A 20,493-nucleotide genomic window follows, 5' to 3' on the forward strand; every position below is an offset into this window, starting at 1 on the left:
TTACTTAGCAATAAAATGCAGCTAGCTAGTCTAGCCTACTCAAACCAAGGGATGCTATGTTAAATAGCTGGCTATGACATTCCAACACAACACTGGAACTCTTCTAAGTCAAGGTAAGCTTTTGGTGATACTAATTTATTGCCACCGGGGACTGCTGGTGTCACTTCTTACTGACTGTACACTGTAATGTTATTGCATGACTGTAGAGGGGTTTACTAAAGCGTTAGTTATATTGGCTTTGCTGACAATGACGTTACTTTACCTAATATGGTGACAACGATGTAGGCTGTGTTTGGCCTGATAAGGTTTTTTCGCTAGGTCACATACAGCTAATGTGTTGTGCATTGATGTTCACAAGGGAAGGGAAGACGTGAGAGGAGGAGAGCACATAGATGCAATAAGGAATACAACATGGCTTCTATGAAAGTGAACTGTGTTTACACAAACAGAACAAACAGGGATAAACATACCTGAATTTGTCCAATAGATACTCTTGTTGCAACTGTTGGACTAATGATTACACCCTATATAGTGCCTTCGGAAAGTATTCAGACCCCTTGAATTTCTCCACATTTTGGTAGGTTACAGCTTTATTCTAAAATGGATTAAATCTACAAACAATGCAGCATAATGAAAAAGCAAAAACAGGATTTTAGAATTTTTGCTAATTTATGGAGATTTAAAAAAAATAAAAAATACATTTACATAAGTATTCAGACCCTTTACTCAGTACTTTGTTGAAGCACCTTTGGCAGTGATTACAGCCTCGAGTCTTCTTGGGTATGACGCTACAAGCTTGGCACACCTGTATTTGGGGAGTTTCTCCCATTCTTCTCTGCAGATCCTTTCAAGCTCTGTCAGGTTGGATGGGGAGTTGTTGCACAGCTATTTTCAGTCCAGGCTCTGGCTGGGCCACTTAAGGACATCCAAAGACTTGTCTTGAAGCCACTCCTTTAAAAAAAAATATATTTCACCTTTATTTAACCAGGTAGGCTAGTTGAGAACAAGTTCTCATTTACAACTGCGACCTGGCCAAGATAAAGCATAGCAGTGTGAACAGACAACACAGAGTTACACATGGAGTAAACAATTAACAAGTCAATAACACAGTAGGGGGAGAAAAAAAAGTCTATATACATTGTGTGCAAAAGGCATGAGGAGGTAGGCGAATAATGACAATTTTGCAGATTAACACTGGAGTGATAAATGATCAGATGGTCATGTACAGGTAGAGATACTGGTGTGCAAAAGAGCAGAAAAGTAAATAAATATAAACAGTATGGGGATGAGGTAGGTAAATTGGGTGGGCTATTTACCGATAGACTATGTACAGCTGCAGCGATCAGTCAGATAGCATGTTGTTTGAAGTTGGTGAGGGAGATAATAGTCTCCAACTTCAGCGATTTTTGCAAATCATTCCAGTCACAGGCAGCAGAGAACTGGAACGAAAGGCGGCCAAATGAGGTGTTGGCTTTAGGGATGATCAGTGAGATACACCTGCTGGAGCTCGTGCTACGGGTGGGTGTTGCCATCGTGACCAGTGAACTGAGATAAGGCGGAGCTTTACCTAGCATGGACTTGTAGATGACCTGGAGCCAGTGGGTCTGGCGACGAATATGTAGCGAGGGCCAGCCGGCTAGAGCATACAGGTCGCAGTGGTGGGTGGTATAAGGTGCTTTAGTAACAAAACGGATGGCAGTGTGATAAACTGCATCCAGTTTGATGAGTAGAGTATTGGAAGCTATTTTGTAGATGACATTCTGAGTTGTCTTTAGGCCAAACAGTTCAATCTTAGTTTCATCAAACCAGAGAATCTTGTTTCTCATGGTCTGAGTCTTTAGGTGCCTTTTGGCAAACTCCAAGCGGGCTGTCATGTGCCTTTTACTGAGGAGAGGCTTCAGTCCTGGCCACTCTACCATAAAGGCCTGATTTGGTGGAGTGCTGCAGAGATGGTTGTCCTTCTGGAAGGTTCTCCCATCTCCACAGAGGAACTCTAGAGCGCTGTCAAATTGACCATGGTGTTCTTGGTCACCTCCCTGACCAAGGCCCTTCTCCCCTGATTGCTCAGTTTGGCCGTGCAGCCAACTCTAGGAAGAGTCTTGGTAGTTCCAAACGTCTTCCATTTAAGAATGATTGCGGCCAGTGTGTTCTTGGGGACCTTCAATGCTGCAGAAGTTTTTTGGTACCCTTCCCCAGATCTGTGCCTCGACACAATCCTGTCTTGGAGCTCTACGTACAATTCCTTTGACCTCATGGCTTGGTTTCTTCTGACATGCACTGTCAACTGTGGGACCTTATATAAAGAGGTGTGCCTTTTCAAATCATGTCCAATCAATTGAGTTTACCACAGGTGGACTCCAATCAAGTTGTAGAAACATCAGGGATGATCAATGGAAACAGGATGCAACTTAGCTCAATTTCACATCTCATAGCAAAGGGCCTGAATACTTATGTAAATAAGGTAATTCTGTGTTTTATTTTGTCATTATGTGGTATTGTGCATAGATTGCTGAGGAATTTTATTAATTTAATCAATTTTAGAATAAGGCTATATAGCGTAACAAAATGTGGAAAAAGTCAAGGGGTCTGAATACTTTCCGAAGGCACTATCAACAAGTGTGCAAGGCAGTATTTAATGTCACTGTCTGTCCATGTGTCCCTGTACGTCACCTTAAATTTGTTTCTCGACCTGGGTGCACCTACGTTGTAAAATTTCCTTCATAGGCTAGGTTGTAGCAACATCATGATGGTCATAGGGAAAATGTATCATGTAGTAGCCTAAACCTGTCACTGTTACATTGGCCTGGGTGAATGGAATATGAGAGTTATCCAATATGCTGTAATAGATATAAGGCCATGCTCATGGAAAAAAATGGCCCTCCCTCATCTTAAACAGCACTGGTGTGCATCTATCAGTTACACATACATGTCAGTACATATACAAGTAGGCCAAAGGTCTGAAATAAAATATTAACCTACACATTTGTAGAAGCAAGAGCTTAAAGTAGTAGTAGTAGCTATTTGGTATCAAGGATAATACAAGAGCAGTGTTCTCTAATCCTGAGTTCAAAATTCGAAGAGCACATTTCGCAAGTGCAACATTGCCATCTATAGGTATCACTCAATTGAAAACATTTAATTTATCAACCATTTCATTAGTTGTGCTATATAAAGACCAACTGTGCCCAGATGGACAACACAGCACCAAAACAGTATCACAACCATTTTAAATCAAATATACTTTATTAACCAACAACTATTTCTAAAACACAAACACAAAAGCATTCCAAACTGGGTCCCCATTGCTTCTTCTTGAAACGTCAGTAATATGCCTCAGGAGGAAATTAACAACACCACATATGTTCAAATGATACAATACAATGGGTTTACAAAGAACTTAGTCACTAGAGATGCTAACATAAAGAAACAAAAAACTTCCCAAGTTCAGTCGTCCCTCTCCGAGCTGTCACTTCGACGAGGACTCCTCGAGGTAGAGTGGCTGAAAGAGAGAAAAACAGAAATTAGTTTTCCCTCCTCATCTATTTGCTGTGCATTAACCCCAACTTAAAGTCATTACCTCAGCTGGGAGGAAAAACGCACCTTAGTTTTTGAGGTGAAGCTTTAGATTTTGAACAGCTGGGATTTAAAATAGAATTTTCATTTTAGAGCTCATTCTTACAAGACTTTGACAGTGGCAATTTGTAGCAAGCAAAGTATTTAAAGACCATGCATTAAATAAAAGTTTGTCATGCAAAATGTATTCCTTGGGTGAATTTAAAGAATACAATTCAAATAACCGTTAATACATATTTCACATATTGAATTAAAGATGTGAATGTAATTGTTGTTGATTTATTGCAGTCTACCTTTCACTTGTAATGCTTTTAGTAGCCTGACTTAACGAACCATCATGCATCTACACCCTTAACTGTAACCATGCATAACGATTGCCCTCCCGCATGGACATTTGCATTGTCTCGTTTTGCTGCTTATCATGCATTGTCAAACTGTTCCACAGATCGTTTAGAGAAGAGAATGGTGGAAAGAAAATTGGGGTCAGACTCAAGACTTCTGCATACCTCCTCGTGGGGGAACCAGACTTGGATCTGCCCACAGAACCAGACCTGAAGAAGTAAACATACAAGGCATTCATATTCTAGTGTCCCCTTTTCTGCTTTGTCATTGTGGTTTTTATCTCCACCAATGGGTTAAGATCACTTCTGTTACTTTTCCTGCAGTCTGAACATTCAAAAGCTACATGGAATCTGATATTTCAAGCCACCATTGCAAACCACCTTCAATCTGATTGCTGGCAAAGCGACTTGTCTGAACAGTCAAATCTGATTTATTTGCCCTCAAGATACTTTGTTGAGTTTGACAAGAACGTGACGTTGTAGCTAGCTAGCTTGTTAATTGCTTATGAACAAATTAGTGAATGTACTACAAACCTAAACAGCTACCTAGCTAGCTAGTTGACTGCTGCGGCTAGCCAAAAAGGACTTGCTTTGAAAGTGGGATAATCTTATCCTGAGGCTTTAAAAGTGTTCTTACACTATGATTTTGAACATTCAAAGCAACTGGGTAAAAGTCCATGGCAAACATAGTTGTTACCTTAGGTTTGCTACAAAACCACCACCAATCAGCCTACACCACTGCACACACACCCATCATTACTATGACAACTAGTGTAGCCATGTCAGCAAATGACTGCTATCTGAACACGCATGTATTATTTATTTAACTAGGCAAGTCAGTAAAGAACACATTTTTGTTTACAATGACAGCCTACAGAAAGGTCTGGGGATTAAACAATATATAGGACAGAACACACATCACCACAACATAAAGAGAGACCTAAGACAACAACATAGCATGGTAGCAACACAACATGACAACAACATGGTAGCAGCACACAACATGGTACAGACAACAGAACAAAGGGCAAGTACGATTTGGTCACTTGTAACTTGCTGTTTGAACAGTCACCATTACAAAACTGATTTGCGCATTAAGGCCTGCAGTGTGAACAAGGCTTTTAGGCCTCACTTCAACTCATTCCACGGAGGGCCGAGTGCCTGCGGGTTTTCGCTCTTCCCTTGTAGTTGATTGATGAAATTAGGTCACTAATTACACTCAACAAAAATAAAAATCAATATGCAACCATTTCAAAGATTTTACTGCGTTACAATTCATATAAAGACATCAGCAAATTGAAATAAGTTCATTAGGCCCTAATCTATGGATTTCACATGGGAATACAGATACGGTATGCATCAGTTGGTCACATATCTTCAACAAACCCCCCCAAAAAGTGGCCTGTGGATTGTTGTCCCACTCCTCTTCAATGGCTGTGCAAAGTTTCTGGATATTGGTGGGAACAGGAACACACTGTCGTACACGTTGATCCAGAGCATCCCAAAACATGGGCCGTGCATTATTATACTGAAACATGAGGTAATGGTGGCGGATGGATGGCACGACAATGGGCCTCAGGATCTCGTCATGGTATCTCTGTGTATCAAAATTGCCATCGATAAAATGCAATTGTGTCCCTTGTCCGTAGCTTATCTTCTCTACTTATCTACTGCAGGGGCAGTATTGAGTAGCTTGGATGAAAGGTGCCCAGAGTAAACGGCCTGCTCCTCAGTCTCAGTTGCTAATATATGCATATTATTATTAGTTTTGGATAGAAAACACTCTGAAGTTTCTAAAACTGTTTGAATGATGTCTGTGAGTATAACAGAACTCATTTGGCAGGCAAAAACCTGAGAAGAAATCCAAACAGGAAGTGAGAAATCTGAGGTTGGTCGATTTTCAACTCAGACCCTATTGAATTCACATTGGGATATGAATGAAGTTCCACTTCCTAGGGCTTCCACTAGATGTCAACCATCTTTAGAAACTTGAATGAGGCTTCTACTGTGTTGTGGGACTGAATAAGAGCTGAATGAGTCAGCTTACTGGCAGAGAGACATTTCCTGGTCATGCGCATTCCACATGATATCGCCCTGCGTTCCGTTGCTCCTGTAGACACAAAGGAATTCTCCGATTGGAACTTTATTGAAAATGTATGATAAAAACATCCTAATGATTGATTCTATACTTCGTTTGAAATGTTTCTTCGACCTGTAATATAACTTTTTGAAGTCTTTGTCCAAAGTTTTTATATGTGTACCTAACGCTAACAAAAGTAGCTACTTGGACATATATAACGGACATTATCGAACAAATCTAGCATTTATTGTGGAACTTCCTGGAAGATCATCAAAGGTAAGGGAATATTTATCATGTAATTTCTGGTTTCTGTTGACTCCAACATGGCGGCTAAATTGATAAAAATTTCTGAGCGCCGTCTCAGATTATTGCATAGTTTGCTTTTTCCGTAAATAAAAATGAAATCTGACACAGTGGTTGCATTAAGGAGAGGTATATCTATAATTCCATGAGTATAACTTGTATTATCATCTACATTTATGATGAGCATTTCTGTTGAATGGATGTGGCTATGCAAAATCACTGGATGTTTTTGGAACTAGTGAACATAACGCGCCAATGTAAACTCCGATTTTTGTTATATAAATATGAAATTTATCAAACAAAACATACATGTATTTTGTAACATGAAGTCCTATGAGTGTCATCTGATGAAGATCATCAAAGGTTAGTGATTCATTTTCTCTCCTATTTGTGCTTTTTGTGACTCCTGGAAAAATGGCAGAGTTTTTCTGTGGCTTGGTGGTGACCTAACAATCGTTTGTGGTGCTTTCGCTGTAAAGCATTTTTGAAATTGGACACTGTGGTGGGATTAAGAACAAGATTACCTTTAAAACGGTATAAGAAATGTATGTTTGAGGAATTGAATTTGAATTTGGCGCCCTGCACTTTCACTGGCTGTTGTCATATCATCCCGTTAACGGGATTGCAGCCCTAAGACGTTATGCCTGCCCATACCATAACCCCAACACCACCATGGGGCACTCTGTTCACAATCAGCAAACCACTCGATCCACACGAGGCTGTCTGCCATCTGCCTGGTACAGTTAAAAATCAGGATTCATCCTTGAAGAGCACACTTCTCCAGCTTGCCAGTGTCCTTTGAAGGTGAGCATTTGCCCATTGAAGTTGGTTACGACACCAAACTGCAGTCAGGTCAAGACCCTGGTGAGGAAGACGAGCACACAGATTGCCTTCCCTGAGACGGTTTCTAAGAATTTGTGCAGAAATTCTTTGGTTGTGCAAACCCACAGTTTCATCAGCTGTCCCGGTGGCTCATCCCAGATGATCTCGCAGGTGAAGAAGCCAGATGTGGAGGTCCTGGGCTGGAGTGGTTACACGTGGTCTGTGGTTACGAGGCCGGTTGGACCTACTGCCAAATTCTCTAAAATTACATTGGAGGAGGCTTATGGTAAAGAAATGAACATTTAATTCTCTGGGAACAGCTCTGCTGAAAATTCCTGCAGTCACCATGCTCCCTTGAAACCTGAGACATCTGTGGCATTGTGTTGTGTGACAAAACATTTTAGTGGAATTTTATTGTCCACAGCACAAGGTGCACCCGTGTAATGATCATGCTGTTTAATCAGGTTCTTGATATGCCACACCTGTCAGGTGGATGGATTATATATGCAAAGGAGAAATGCTCACTAACAGGGATGTACACAAATCTGTGCACTAAATTTGAGAGAATTTTTGTGGAACATTTCTGGGATCTTTTATTTCAGCTCATGAAACATGGGACCAACACTTGTTATGTTTATATTTTTGTTCAACGTAGTAAGTCTCTTACTTCATCTAAATGGAAAACCTGCAGACACTATGCCCTCCATGGAATGAGGAACCTGCTTTAGTCTCTTAAGTCAGTGATATAATATATCAAGGGGACAAATGTCTAAATTGTAATACCCGAAACGGTCAATACCAACACAAAATTGTATTTTGTTGCAGTAGTGACAATCTTTGGGGATTGACACAAACTGTTGCATTGTTAATTACTCAACTTATATAGCTGCATTGTTGACAATAGCAATGTAACGCTGATCAGAGCATTGAAACAGTTATATTTCTCACCTGGTCTTTGCATGAGAATGTGACGTAGACCTTGATCTGGACTTTGATCGAGATCTAAAAAGAAATTAGGGGAAAAAGCAACACCCATCATTTACTAAATAAGTGAAATTTTGTATTGTTTTACACAATGTGGGATCTTTAAATAATGCAAGCAAGTCAATTTTTCTACAATTTACCTTGACCTCTTGGGGGTAAGGGCTCTAGATCTTCTAGGAGAACGAGAGCGGCGTGGAGAGAAGGATCTTGATCTAGAACATAAATATCAAAAGCTGTTAGCTAACATACCTTCAGACCCGGTAAACTCTGCACTGCCATTCCTGATCAACTACTCTATCATACTACCGTAACACATATAAATCTGTATATGTATCTGTGGTGAATGTATGCATGCATGTATATGGAGTTGTGTACAGCATAACAGTGTAATGACAATTTACTCTACACTGAGTGCACAAAACATTAGGAACACCTGTTCTTTCCATGACAGACCAGGGCTCTCCAACCCGTGTTCCTGGAGAGCTACCATCCTGTAGGTTTTCCCTCAAACACTAATCTAGCACACCTGATTCTAATAATTAGCTGATTGATCAGTTGAATTAGTTTAGTTACAACTGGGGTTGGAGCAAAAACCTACAGAAAGGTAGCTCTCCAGGAACAGGGTTGGAGAACCCTGACATAGACTGACCAGGTGAAAGCTGTGATCCCTTATTGATGTCACTTGTTAAATCCACTTCAGTTAGTGGAGATGAAGGGGAGGAGACAGGTTAAAGAAGGACTTGAGACATGGGTTGTGTATGTGTGCCATTCATAGGGTGAATGGGGAGTTTTTCCTAGCCACCGTGCTTCTACATCTGCATTGCTTGTTGTTTGGGGTTCTAAGCTAGGTTTCTATATAGCACTTTGTGACATCTGCGGATGTAAAAGGGGCTTTATAAATACATTTGATTGATTGGGCAAGACAAAAGATGTAAGTGCCTTTGAACGGGGTATGGTAGTAGGTGCCAGGCGCACCGGTTTGAGTGTATCAAGAACTGCAAATGCTGCTGGGTTTTTTACGCTCAAGTTTCCCGTGTGTATCAAGAATGATCCAGCACCCAAAGGACATCCAGAGAACTTGACACAACTGTGGGAAGCATTAGAATCAACATGGGCCAGCCTCCCTGTGGAACACTTGACACCTTGGAGTCCATGCACTGAGGAATTGAGGATGTTCTAAGGGCAAAAGGGGGTGCGACTGAATATTAGGAAGGTGTTCCTAATGTTTTATACACAGTATATTCAGTAAGTATTCAGACCCCTTCCATTTTTCCACATTTTGTTTCATTACAGCCTTATTCTAAAATGGATTAAACAACACATTTTCCTCAATCTACATGCAATACCCCATAATGATAAAGCAAAAACAGGTTTAGAAATGAAAAAATCATTTAAAAAAACGTATTTACATAAGTATTCAGACCCTTTGCTATGAGATGCGAAATTGAGCTCAGGTGCATCATGTTTTCATTGATCATGCTTGAGAGGTTTCTACAACTTGATTGGAGTCCACGTGTGGTAAACTCAATTGATTGAACATGATTTGGAAAATGCACACACCTGTCTATATAAAGGTCCCACAGTTGACTGTGCATGTCAGAGCAAAAACAAAGCCATGAGATCAAAGGAATTGTCCGTAGAGCTCCGAGACAGGATTGTGTCGAGGCACAGATCTGGGGAGGGGTACCAAAACATTTCTGCAGCATTGAAGGTCCAAGAACACAGTGGCCTCCATCATTCTTAAATGAAAGAGGTTTGGAACCACCAATACTCCTTCTAGAGCTGGTCGCCCGGCTAAACTGAGCAATCGGGAGAGAAGGGCCTTGATCAGGGAGGTGACCAAGAACCGAATGGTCACTCTGACAAAGCTCCAAAGTTCCTCTTTGGAGATGGGAGAACCTTCCAGAAGGACAACCATCACTGCGGCACTCCACCAATGAGGCCTTCATCCCCACGGGGGATGCATGGTGGCGACAGCATCATGCTGTGCAGATGTTTTTCAGCGGCAGGGACACTAGTCAGGATTGAGGCAAAGATGAACAGAGAGATCCTTGAAAAAAACCTGCTCCAGAGCGCTCAGGATCTTAAGACTGGGGCGAAGGTTCACCTTCCAACAGGACAACGACCCTAAGCCCACAGCCAAGACAACGCAGGAGTGGCTTCGGGACAAGTCTATGAATGTCCTTGAGTAGCCCAGCCAGAGCCCTGACTTGAACTCAATCGAACATATCTGGAGACCTGAAAATAGCTGTGCAGTGATGCCTGTAGAGAAAATAGAGACAATGGGAGAAACTGTAGAGAAAAATGGGAGAAACTCCCCAAATACAGGTTTGCCAAGCTTGTAACGTAATACCCAAGAAGACTCGAAGCTGTAATCGCTGCCAAAGGTGCTTCAACAAAGTACTGAGTAAAGGGTATGAATACTTATGTAAATGAGATATTGATGAGGGGGGAAACAATTTAATACATTTTAGAATAAGGCTGTAAGTAACAAAATGTGTAAAAAGTCAAGGGGTCTGAATACTTTCTGAATGTACTGTACAATCATTTTTGTTTCATTATACGTGTTACGAAAAAAAGAGGTCCAAGAATAGACCCCTGAGGAACTCCATCGATGATTGATGTGACCCTCTTCCGAGGAAGTTGGACAACAGAGCCTTTGGAACGAGAAAAATGTGCATAAGAATGCTCACCTCCTGCCACGGCCCTGGCTGCGAGAGCGAGAGTACCTCCTCCCACCGGACCTGGAGTGAGACCGGGACCTAAACCATATCCAAACGAGGGGGAGGGAGGGAAAGATTGACAGTTCAGAGCAGGCCCCGCGAAGCCCCACATAACACTGCCTCAGTCTGTCTTTAATTCTGACCTGGCCTCTGACAACAACAATTACCCTAAGCCCACTGATGCTCTGACTCTGGCTCAAATCAACACACAAAAAAGGGGGATTACATTAGATTTAGCATTACACGTGCAATGGAACTGGTAGTAGGAGTCACTATATAGACTAGAGGTCGACCGATTAATCGGCATGGCCGATTAATTAGGGCCGATTTCAATTTTTCATAACAATTGTTCATCTGCCTTTTTGGACGCCGATTATGGCCGATTACATTGCAATCCACGAGGAGACTGCGTGGCAGGCTGACCACCTGTTACGCGAGTGCAGCATAAAAAGGACCTTGTGGCTGCAAAGAGCCAAGGTAAGTTGCCAGCTAGCAATAAACTTCTTATATAAGAAAAAAAAATCTATCTTCACATAATCACTAGTTAACCTAGTAATATCATCAACCATGTGTAGTTAACTAGCTTGTTTTGCATTGCATATAATCAATGCGGTGCCTGTTAATTTATCATTGAATCACAGCCTACTTCAACTTCGCCAAATGGGTGATGATTTAACAAAAGCGCATTCGCGGAAAAAGCACATACTTTGCACAAATTTACCTAGCCATAAACATCAATGCCTTTCTTAAAATCAATACACAAGTATATATTTTTGTAACCTGCATATGTAGTTAAAAGAAATTCATGTTAGCAGGCTATATTAACGAGGGAAATTGTGTCACTTCTCTTGCGTTCAGTGCAAACAGAGTCAGGGTAATATGCAACAGTTTGGGCCGCCTGGCTCGTTGCGAACTGTGTAAAGACCGTAATTAATTTGCCAGAATTTTACATAATTATGACATAACATTGAAGGATGTGCAATATAACAGCAATATTTAGACTTAGGGTTGCCACCCATTCGATAAAATACGGAACGGTTGCGTATTTCACTGAAAGAATAAACGTTTTGTTTTCGAAATGAAAGTTTCCGGATTTGACCATATTAATTCTGTGTGTTTACTATATTATAATTAAGTATATGATTTGATATTTGACAGAGCAGTCTGACTTAGCAGTGGTTGGCAGCAGCAGGCTCGTAAGCATTCATTCAAACAGCTCTTCACTGCGTTTGCCAGCAGCTCTTAGCAATGCTTGAGGCACAGCGCTGTTTATGACTTCAAGCCTATCAACTCCCGAGATTAGGCTGGCAATAGTAGTGCCAATAAGAACATCCAATAGTCAAAGGTATATGAAATACAAATGGTATAGAGAAATAGTCATATAATTCCTATAATAACTACAACCTAAAACTTCTTAACTGGGAATATTGAAGACTCATGTTAAAAGAAACCACCAGCTTTCTTATGTTCTAACTTAAACGTTAGCTTTTTTACATGGCACATATTGCACTTTTACTTTCTTCTCCAACATTGTGTTTGCATTATTTAAACCAAATTGAATATGTTTCATTATTTATTTGAGACAATTGATTTTATTTATGTATTATAATAAGTTAAAATAAAAGTGTTCGTTGTTCATTCAGTATTGTTGTAATTGTCATTATTACATATATACAGTTCAAGTCAGAAGTTTACATACACTTAGGTTGGAGTCATTAAAACTTTTGTTTTTCAACCACTCCACAATTTCTTGTTAACAAACTATAGTTTTGGCAAGTTGGTTAGGACATCTACTTTGTGCATGACAAGTCATTTTGCCAACAATTGTTTACAGGCAGATTATTCCAGTGGGTCAGAAGTTTACATACAGTAAGTTGACTGTGCCTTTAAACAGTTTGGAAAATTCCAGAAAATGATCTCATGGCTTTAGATGCTTCTGATAGGCTAATTGACATCATTTGAGTCAATTGGAGGTGTACCTGTGGATGTATTTCAAGGCCTACCTTCAAACTCAGTGCCTCGTTGCTTGACATGGGAAAATCAAAAGGAATCAGCCAAGACCTCAGAACAAAAATGTAGACCTCCACAAGTCTGGTTCATCCTTGGGAGCAATTTCCAAATGCCTGATGGTACCACATTCATCTGTACAAACAATAGTATGCAAGTATAAACACCATGGGACCATGCAGCCATCATACAGGTCAGGAAGGAGACAAGCTCCATTTCCTAGAGATGAACGTATTTCGGTGCGAAATGTGCAAATCAATCCCAGAACAACAGCAAAGGACCGTGAGAAGATACTGGAGGAAACAGGTACAAAAGTATCTATATCCACAGTGAAACGAGTTCCATATCAACATAACCTGAAAGGCCGCTCAGCAAGGACGAAGCCACTGCTCCAAAAACCGCCATAAAAAAGCCAGACTACGGTTTGCGACTGCACATGGGGACAAAGATCGTACTTTTGGGAGAAATGGCCTCTGGTCTGATGAAGCAAAAATATAACTGTTTGGCCATAATGAACATCGTTATGTTTGGAGGTAAAACTGGGAGGCTTGCAAGCCGAAGAACATCATCCCAACCGTGAAGCACGGGGGAGGCAGCATCATGTTGTAGGGTGCTTTGCTGCAGGAAGAACTGGTACACTTCACAAAATAGAGGGCATCATGAGGAATTGAAAATTATGTGGATATATTGAAGCAACATCTTAATACATCAGTTAAAGCTTGGTTGCAAATGGGTTTTCCAAATGGACAAGCATACTTCCAAAGTTGTGGCAAAATGGCTTAAGGACAACAAAGTCAAGTTATTGGAGTGGCCATCACAAAGCCCTGACCTCAATCCCATAGAATATTTGTGGGCAGAACTGAAAAACCATGTGCGAACAAGGAGGCCTTACAAACCTGACTCAGTTACACCAGCTCTGTCAGGAGGAATGGGCCAAAATTCACCCAACTTATTGTAGGAAGCTTGTGGAAGGCTACATGAAACGTTTGACCCAAGTTAAGCAATTTAAAGGCAATGCTACCAAATACTAATTGAGTGTATGTAAACTTCTAACCCACTGGGAATGTGATGAAAGAAATAAAGGCTGAAATAAATAATTCTCTCTACTATTATTCTGACATTTCACATTCTTAAAACAAAGTGGTGATCCTAACTGACCTAAGACAGGGAATTCTTACTAGGATTAAAAGTCAAGAATTGTGAAAAACTGAGTTTAAATGTAGTTGGCTAAGGTGTATGTAAACTTCCCACTTCAACGGTATCGGTATCGGCTTTTTTGGTCCTCCAATAATCGGTATCGGCGTTGAAAAATCATAATCGGTCGACCTCTAATATAGACATAGCTGTTCATGGAGCTAACGTATGCTGCTTAAAGCAGGCCTTTCAGTTCTCTAGTAAAGAGTGGAAGAGAAGAATGTTATTGTCAAGTCATACATTGGAGATAAAAACACAATTGGTACTTGAAATAAACCTTGCGAGTTTGCCCGGTTGACCCACTTTGGACCAAGGTTCGAGCAGATCTAGGCGTTCTAGAAGTATCTATCAGCCGACCTCTGCATCTAGTCGTGTTCTTCGATTTCTAACGATGATGATTGTATTGACAGCCAAATCGCTTGATTGAGACTTGATAGATGCAAGGCGATTTGTCTAGACGGGACCATGGTCTACCAGGTTGTCCTCTTTACAAAACCCCAGGCTCAAATTGATAACCAAATCATCTGGTGAATTGTCAGCCCTCTATGAAATCTTTAAGGTGCAGCTAGAAGTGGCAGTTGCTTGAGAAGGGGAGGTCTGGTTGATCGATCAACCCCATGGTCATAGGATCGAAAGTGTGGAATTTGCTAGATGCCTCATGAAATCGTTAAGGATCGTGACACTCTGAATCAAACGACGAAACCTGAAATGTTTTGACCAGGTGAGTTGTTAACAAAAAAAACCCACATAACAGTTCAGAAGTATTTCCATATTTTAAAAGGGATTAAGTGACAGATGGAAAGACAAAAGTTGCAACAACAACAGGTTGTATGATAGTATAATAATCATCTTTCATTTTTTTTTTTATCTACATAAGACACTGAAAAATCAAGACAATGGAAAATAAGCGACAACTATCAAAATAAGAAAAGACCAAAACAAGCTAAATCTGATATATTGGTTAAGGAGACTTTACCTGGTCCTCCTTCGTCGACCGTAGCGGTGGCAGTCGTAGGCATAGTGCCCCCGCTCACCACACTCATAGCACTTGTCGTTGGAGTCAAAGGGCCGGTTGGTGGGCGCACGCTCGTACCGAGATCGCCGCGGCATTCCTGTAGATAATTCAACTCGAACTCGAGATCCAGAAATCAACCTGAAAAACAGTCAGTTCGACAGTCAGCAAATTGCACAATGGCATAGTTCACTTTAAAAAGAGGACTTAAGGAAACCCATCTAAAGTGTAACAAGCATTTAGGAACATACCTTAAGTGTATGATCTGGATAGTAGCAAATGAGTAACAAGATAATACCAGCTACCTGCTTACCATCTACTGATAGATGTCCCTAAACCAATAAAATCCTTCAATATTTGCAAAGAGCAAATTACATTATTGATTGGAAAACGTCAACAACACAGGTGCCCTTTGAGCCCTTTCAGCTTGTAGGTCCTGGAAAGTAGGCTAAACTTGGGGGCAAAGTCTGAAGTCTTGAGGTATCACTTACTTGCCGTCAAGGCCTCGGACCGCATCTTCTGCATCCCGGGTGTCTTCAAACTCCACAAAGGCAAAGCCCGGGGGGTTCCTAGCAATCCACACGGTTCTTAAAGGTCCGTAATACCCGAACGCCCGCTCTAGCTCTCCTTTCCCTGCACCAGTGCCCAGGTTACCGACATAAATCTTGGAGTCTGCAAAGGAAAAACAGAAAGAGGTGTCACCACTGCTGCAACTCACTGACTTCTGTTCTGAGAGGCCTTTGATTTCCCACTCCCCTAAGCTCAGTATCAAAAGGGTTGTTGGAAGTAACTGCACAAATGTAAAAATCATATTGAAATGCAGCCCTCTCAAGGCATCCCATTTGTATTGAGGTCAGTGAATAATTAGCATAGGGTTGGCCTGAGGCAGTTCCTCATGCTATGGTCTAAATAAAATTATAAATTGCTAGTGTCAGGCATATGAATATAATATTGTGTACTTTTCCACATGACAATGAGCTGTATGTAGTGATTTACTGCAATTACGTATCACCTAAATCACACTAGAGCAAATATTTGAAGCCTGAAAATGTGATAAATTAGGCAAAGGATCAACCTTATCTCCATACCTTGCTACTAGATTGTGTAACATCTAGTAATTTATCAATTTCTACCTGTCTGATTCAGAGGGGTTGGGTTAAATGCGGAAGACACATTTCAGCTGAATACTTTCAGTTGTACAACTGACTCGGTATCCCCCTTTCTTTATGATAAGACAAAATGTTTATGGGGTTATGATTAGGCCAAGGCCCATGTTTGATTTGCATTAGTTGCCAAGTGAACGTGTAATTTGCTCTTTGAATTTAGATGTAATCCATCCCCTAACATATGTCATACATAACCATTGAATTCTTTATTACACCGACTAACGTTACAGAGGAATGGTGTATTCATCAAGCGTAGCTATGTTTGGCTCTGTGGTGAACGAGTCAACACATCAACTAAGACAGAAGGTGGAACAGCCAGTGAGGTGAGGATTTTGTTTATTTTTGTTACTTAGCCTAATTAAACTGCAAATAAGGTCAAATTTTACAGACCCATTTTTGACTCATGAGCTGCCCTCTACAAAAGTAGTAGTAATCCATAGACTCTTTAGCTATACTAACGTTATCAGTGATTCTCAAACGTCTTGGGGACCACAGATGTTACATGTTATTGATCTATTCCAGAGTTAGCACACCTAATTCAACTTGTCTACTAATCCCTACTGATATATTTAAAGCCACAATCAGCAGTTTAGCCTAAAGACCCAAAGTTGAATTTCATTGATTTCCACATCAGGCAGAAATTGGCATTTGGATCAGGAACGTTTCCTCTCATGACCTCTACAAGCTAGAGTGTTGAATAAAATTATATTTTCGTTTTTTGTACTTTTACCACCTTCTTCATGATATCCAATTGGTAGTTACAGTCTTGTCCCATCATTGCAACTCCCCTACGGACTCAGGAGAGGCGACAGTTGAGAGCCATGCGTCTTCCGAAACACAACCCTGGCAAGCCACACTGCTTCTTGACACAGTGCTCGCTTAACCCGGAAGCAAGCCACACCAATGTGTTGGAGGAAACACCGTCCAACTGATGACCGAAGTCCGCTTGAAGGCACCTGGTTCCTCAACAAGGAGTCACTAGAGCACGATGGGAAAAGGAAATCCCAGCCGGTCAAACCCTCCCCTAACCCAGACGGCGCTGGGCCAATTGTGCGCCGCCTAATGGGTCTCTTGGTCACGGCCGGCTATGACACAGATCAAATTGTATTTTTACTCACTTTCCCGGTTGTCCACGTGGTTGGTCCTTTTGCAGGTAGGAATGTGAGACATATCGACAGGAAGTATAAATACAAACATTTCAAAGCGCTGGTAGTGCGTTCAGATTTCTATCACCTGAAGCATGCACACAAGAGACACAGGCATACTTGGCGAGCTCGTGAATGTATTTAAATGGTTCTGCGCATGCTTCAAGTGAAAGAACTGAATGCACCACCAGCGCCTTGAAAGGTTATTATTTTTTAATTTTTAATTTTACCTTTATTTTACTAGGCAAGTCAATTAAGAACAAATTCTTATTTTCAATGACGGCCTAGGAACAGTGGGTTAACTGCCTGTTCAGGGGCAGAACGACAGATTTGTACCTTGTCAGCTCAGGGATTCAAACTTGCAACCTTTCAGTTACTAGTCCAACGCTCTAACCACTAGGCTACCCTGCCACCTCGTTAATGTAAGTATACTTTCCTGTGAATATATTGTCTGTAGGAATGTAAAGTAATTCAACATTCTGGCTTGTGAGGAAATTTTCCAAACAAATGTATGGCATTAATAACAAAGCCTTCCCCGCCCCTGCTGAGAAATGTAACCTATCTCAAATTCATAGAGCAATGGATATAAGGAATGATATAAGGAATGACCATCCTATGATATCAAAATTATAGTTTTAAACTTGTTTTGAGGCTTTATAGCTAGTTTTTTGTTAACATTTACATTTTTTGTAAACATTGGAGTAAAACACTTATTTTGGGTTCTGATGGGGTACAAACAGTTGAACTAAGGTCATGAGGCATTTAAGCTGCAATATGTAACTTTTTGTTACGGAAAATATATTTCACAGCGGGTTAGATGGTACAATGATTCTCTACACAACGACTGCTTGTTTTGTCGCAAACTATTAGAATTGTAGCAACCAGGAAATGGCGGAGAGATTTCCGCATATTGCACCTTTCAATTCTTCAACAAACAATGGGCACATTTCATTAATTTACACGTCCACAAATGGATGTAGCAACTGCAGATTGCCCCTTTAAAACATTTTGATTAAAAAAATAGCTACATAATCAAGCCATTGATTAGAGAATCGGGTGTGCTCGTTTAGGGCAAGAGCTAGGAAAGCTAAGTAACGTTACGCCTAATGTAGCTAACGTTAGATAGTTAACTAAGCATGAGATTATCTACTGTATTTTGTCTACTATTGAACATGCGTTAGATAATATTTTTTGTGAAGTGAAAATCTGTTTTGCTATTTAGTTTACCTCCTCCGTTTCGACCGTGTCTTGACATGATTCAAGGCCCGCTTTACAATCAATCTGCGCATGCGTGTGGCAAATGATTCTCCTGAAAGGACTGTCAAAGACAGGACGGGTCACTAAATGTACTCGTGCAATGCAATAAATTGCTAAATGACTCATATTTCATACCATGAATCACACAGTAGAGTATTAGGTTGGTGAAGAGGTTAGTAATATGTAACGAGGTATTTAATTCTTCGGGCTGGAACCTTTGGAATTGTATCACTGTTTTCTACGACACATTTGACCGTCGGACAAATTTCATCACAGGCTCAATCCAGCTAGCCAGTAGCCAGCTCATTCACCTGATTTGGAGATTAAAGCCCAGTGTAGCTTATTCTCGGTCAGTGTATTGAAATAGTAATGGACACGTGGCGTCAACTGAAGCCACTGGAGTGGTGTAAATATGTCAACAAAGAGGTCAAAGTGACAGCGCACGAGAAACAACAACATCATGGTTGGGTTTTTACCGTTGATCCAGTATCTGCAAGGTAACTTCGTCAACTTCCCAGTACTCTTTCCCCATGGCCATGTGCACAATTTGTTGATGGATAGCTTAAGCTATCATATGAAAATAATACACCAATGCACTGATTTGTCAGTTTTTTCTCCCACTTATATAGTGTGGTACCTAGCTACAACAGTGACGAGTGAAGACGCCACTCTGTTATGAGATCTAAGTTTGAGCATCCTGCTTCGTAACTGCTATCCCTAGCTACAGTGTGATATTTTTGATGTGACTCAGTCATAGACAATACCAGGATTGTTGCTTTGAAAGGGGTGTATATCTGCTGAGTTGACACTCAATGCATTACCTATTTTCTCTCCCTCAGTATAGTCCTAGTGACCTTCCAGGAGAAAGGAGGCACACCGACGGTCCGAGTTGTGACAGGCCATGCAGTGCAGGAAGTAGAGGTCCTCCAGGAGGGTAATGAAGAAACGGCGGGGCGGCTGAGGGTCATTTTCACACCCCCAGGAGCCCACGTCCTTGGCCCGGAAGAAGTGAGGCACAGGAAAGAGCGCCTCCGCCTGTGGTTGGAAAAGAACCGCATCCCCGTGGAAGAGAAAGGCGAGATGCTGTGCGTGGCCAACGTGCTGACAGTGAGCGCCCCTTATGGAGCGGAAGACTGTAGCAGCTCCAACGAGATCATCCTGGCCCGAGTGCAGAGCCTGGTGGAGAGCAACCCTGATTCAACTCCAGACCAGCCTGCCAACTCCTGATGAAGGATTCACTTTGACATATAGGGATAGTTTACCAAACTCAGATCAGGCTCAGCCTAGTCCTGGAATAAAATACATTGTCTATTTTCTTGATCTCAATTGAAATAGCTTTTTAGTTCAGGACTAAGCTTAATCTGTGTCAGGGAAACCAGCTCATAGTGGGTGTCAATAGTCTAAAATGGTCTCGTCTCCTTCATCTGCCTCTATGTGGGGAAAAAGATGGACGGGGAATTGGGTCTTGGCCATGTGTCTTTCACCTATCCTACGTTTTTAGATAAGTGAAGGTCGAGGACAGGAGGAGGGAAAGCCACTCTAGACTGTTGGGATGAACTGAGAGACACTTAAAATGCTTTGGATTGTTGATGGTTCAAATGTTACTATAATCATATTAAACAATGGACATTGCTATCACAAAGCAAACAGTTGGTAACTTTTCGAAATGTGACTTTTTGGTTCTAAAGATACCTTTTTTGTAATATACTTTTGTAATTAAACGTGCACTGTTACTTACAAACCAATAGTTGCATCTGTCCCGCTACACTTAAATATCTATAAAAAAATAACCTATAAAATACCTGTGCCTATAAAATCTATGTTATGAATCTTTAATTGTAAATCATTTTACTTGATAAAACTTGAATAAATCTCCAATAATTAGG

The 20,493-nt window shown here is 41.0% G+C and overlaps 2 protein-coding genes across 5 annotated transcripts; one reads left to right on the forward strand and one right to left on the reverse strand.

Annotated features, from left to right (window-relative positions):
* Positions 1 to 3,224: 3,224 nt before the first annotated feature.
* LOC109890350 (serine/arginine-rich splicing factor 7) lies at positions 3,225 to 18,685 on the reverse strand. 4 transcript variants are annotated; one of them, XM_020482327.2, is made up of 9 exons: positions 18,578 to 18,685; positions 15,531 to 15,711; positions 15,004 to 15,180; positions 10,797 to 10,865; positions 8,244 to 8,315; positions 8,068 to 8,121; positions 4,080 to 4,124; positions 3,601 to 3,636; positions 3,225 to 3,499 (listed from the first exon to the last, which is right to left on the reverse strand). In XM_020482327.2, the coding sequence occupies exons 1-9, from the start codon at positions 18,603 to 18,605 to the stop codon at positions 3,445 to 3,447; spliced, it is 717 nt and encodes a 238-aa protein (XP_020337916.1). In that variant the 5' UTR covers positions 18,606 to 18,685; the 3' UTR covers positions 3,225 to 3,444. The 4 variants fall into 4 exon arrangements, with proteins under 4 accessions (XP_020337916.1, XP_020337920.1, XP_020337928.1 ...); XM_020482331.2 differs by lacking the exon at positions 3,601 to 3,636; XM_020482339.2 differs by lacking the exons at positions 3,601 to 3,636; positions 4,080 to 4,124.
* Positions 18,395 to 20,493, forward strand: gemin6 (gem (nuclear organelle) associated protein 6). The gene is made up of 2 exons (XM_020482344.2): positions 18,395 to 19,104; positions 19,447 to 20,493. Exons 1-2 carry the CDS (start codon positions 18,977 to 18,979, stop codon positions 19,832 to 19,834), a joined length of 516 nt encoding a protein of 171 aa, XP_020337933.1. The 5' UTR covers positions 18,395 to 18,976; the 3' UTR covers positions 19,835 to 20,493.

Source organism: Oncorhynchus kisutch, linkage group LG1, assembly GCF_002021735.2.
Source record: "Oncorhynchus kisutch isolate 150728-3 linkage group LG1, Okis_V2, whole genome shotgun sequence".
In the NCBI taxonomy this organism is placed as follows: domain Eukaryota; kingdom Metazoa; phylum Chordata; class Actinopteri; order Salmoniformes; family Salmonidae; genus Oncorhynchus; species Oncorhynchus kisutch.

Excerpts from the sequence above, each read along its gene's own strand:
- LOC109890350 (XM_020482327.2), bottom strand. The coding sequence starts at position 18,605 with ATGTCAAGACACGGTCGAAACGGAGGAG. Across the intron at positions 15,181-15,530 it reads GTCCGAGGCCTTGACGGCAA|GTTGATTTCTGGATCTCGAG; the intron begins GTAAGTGATACC and ends ACTGTTTTTCAG. Across the intron at positions 8,122-8,243 it reads CTTACCCCCAAGAGGTCAAG|ATCTCGATCAAAGTCCAGAT; the intron begins GTAAATTGTAGA and ends ATTTCTTTTTAG.
- gemin6 (XM_020482344.2), top strand. The coding sequence starts at position 18,977 with ATGGACACGTGGCGTCAACTGAAGCCACTGGAGTGGTGTAAATATGTC. Across the intron at positions 19,105-19,446 it reads GTTGATCCAGTATCTGCAAG|TATAGTCCTAGTGACCTTCC; the intron begins GTAACTTCGTCA and ends TCTCTCCCTCAG.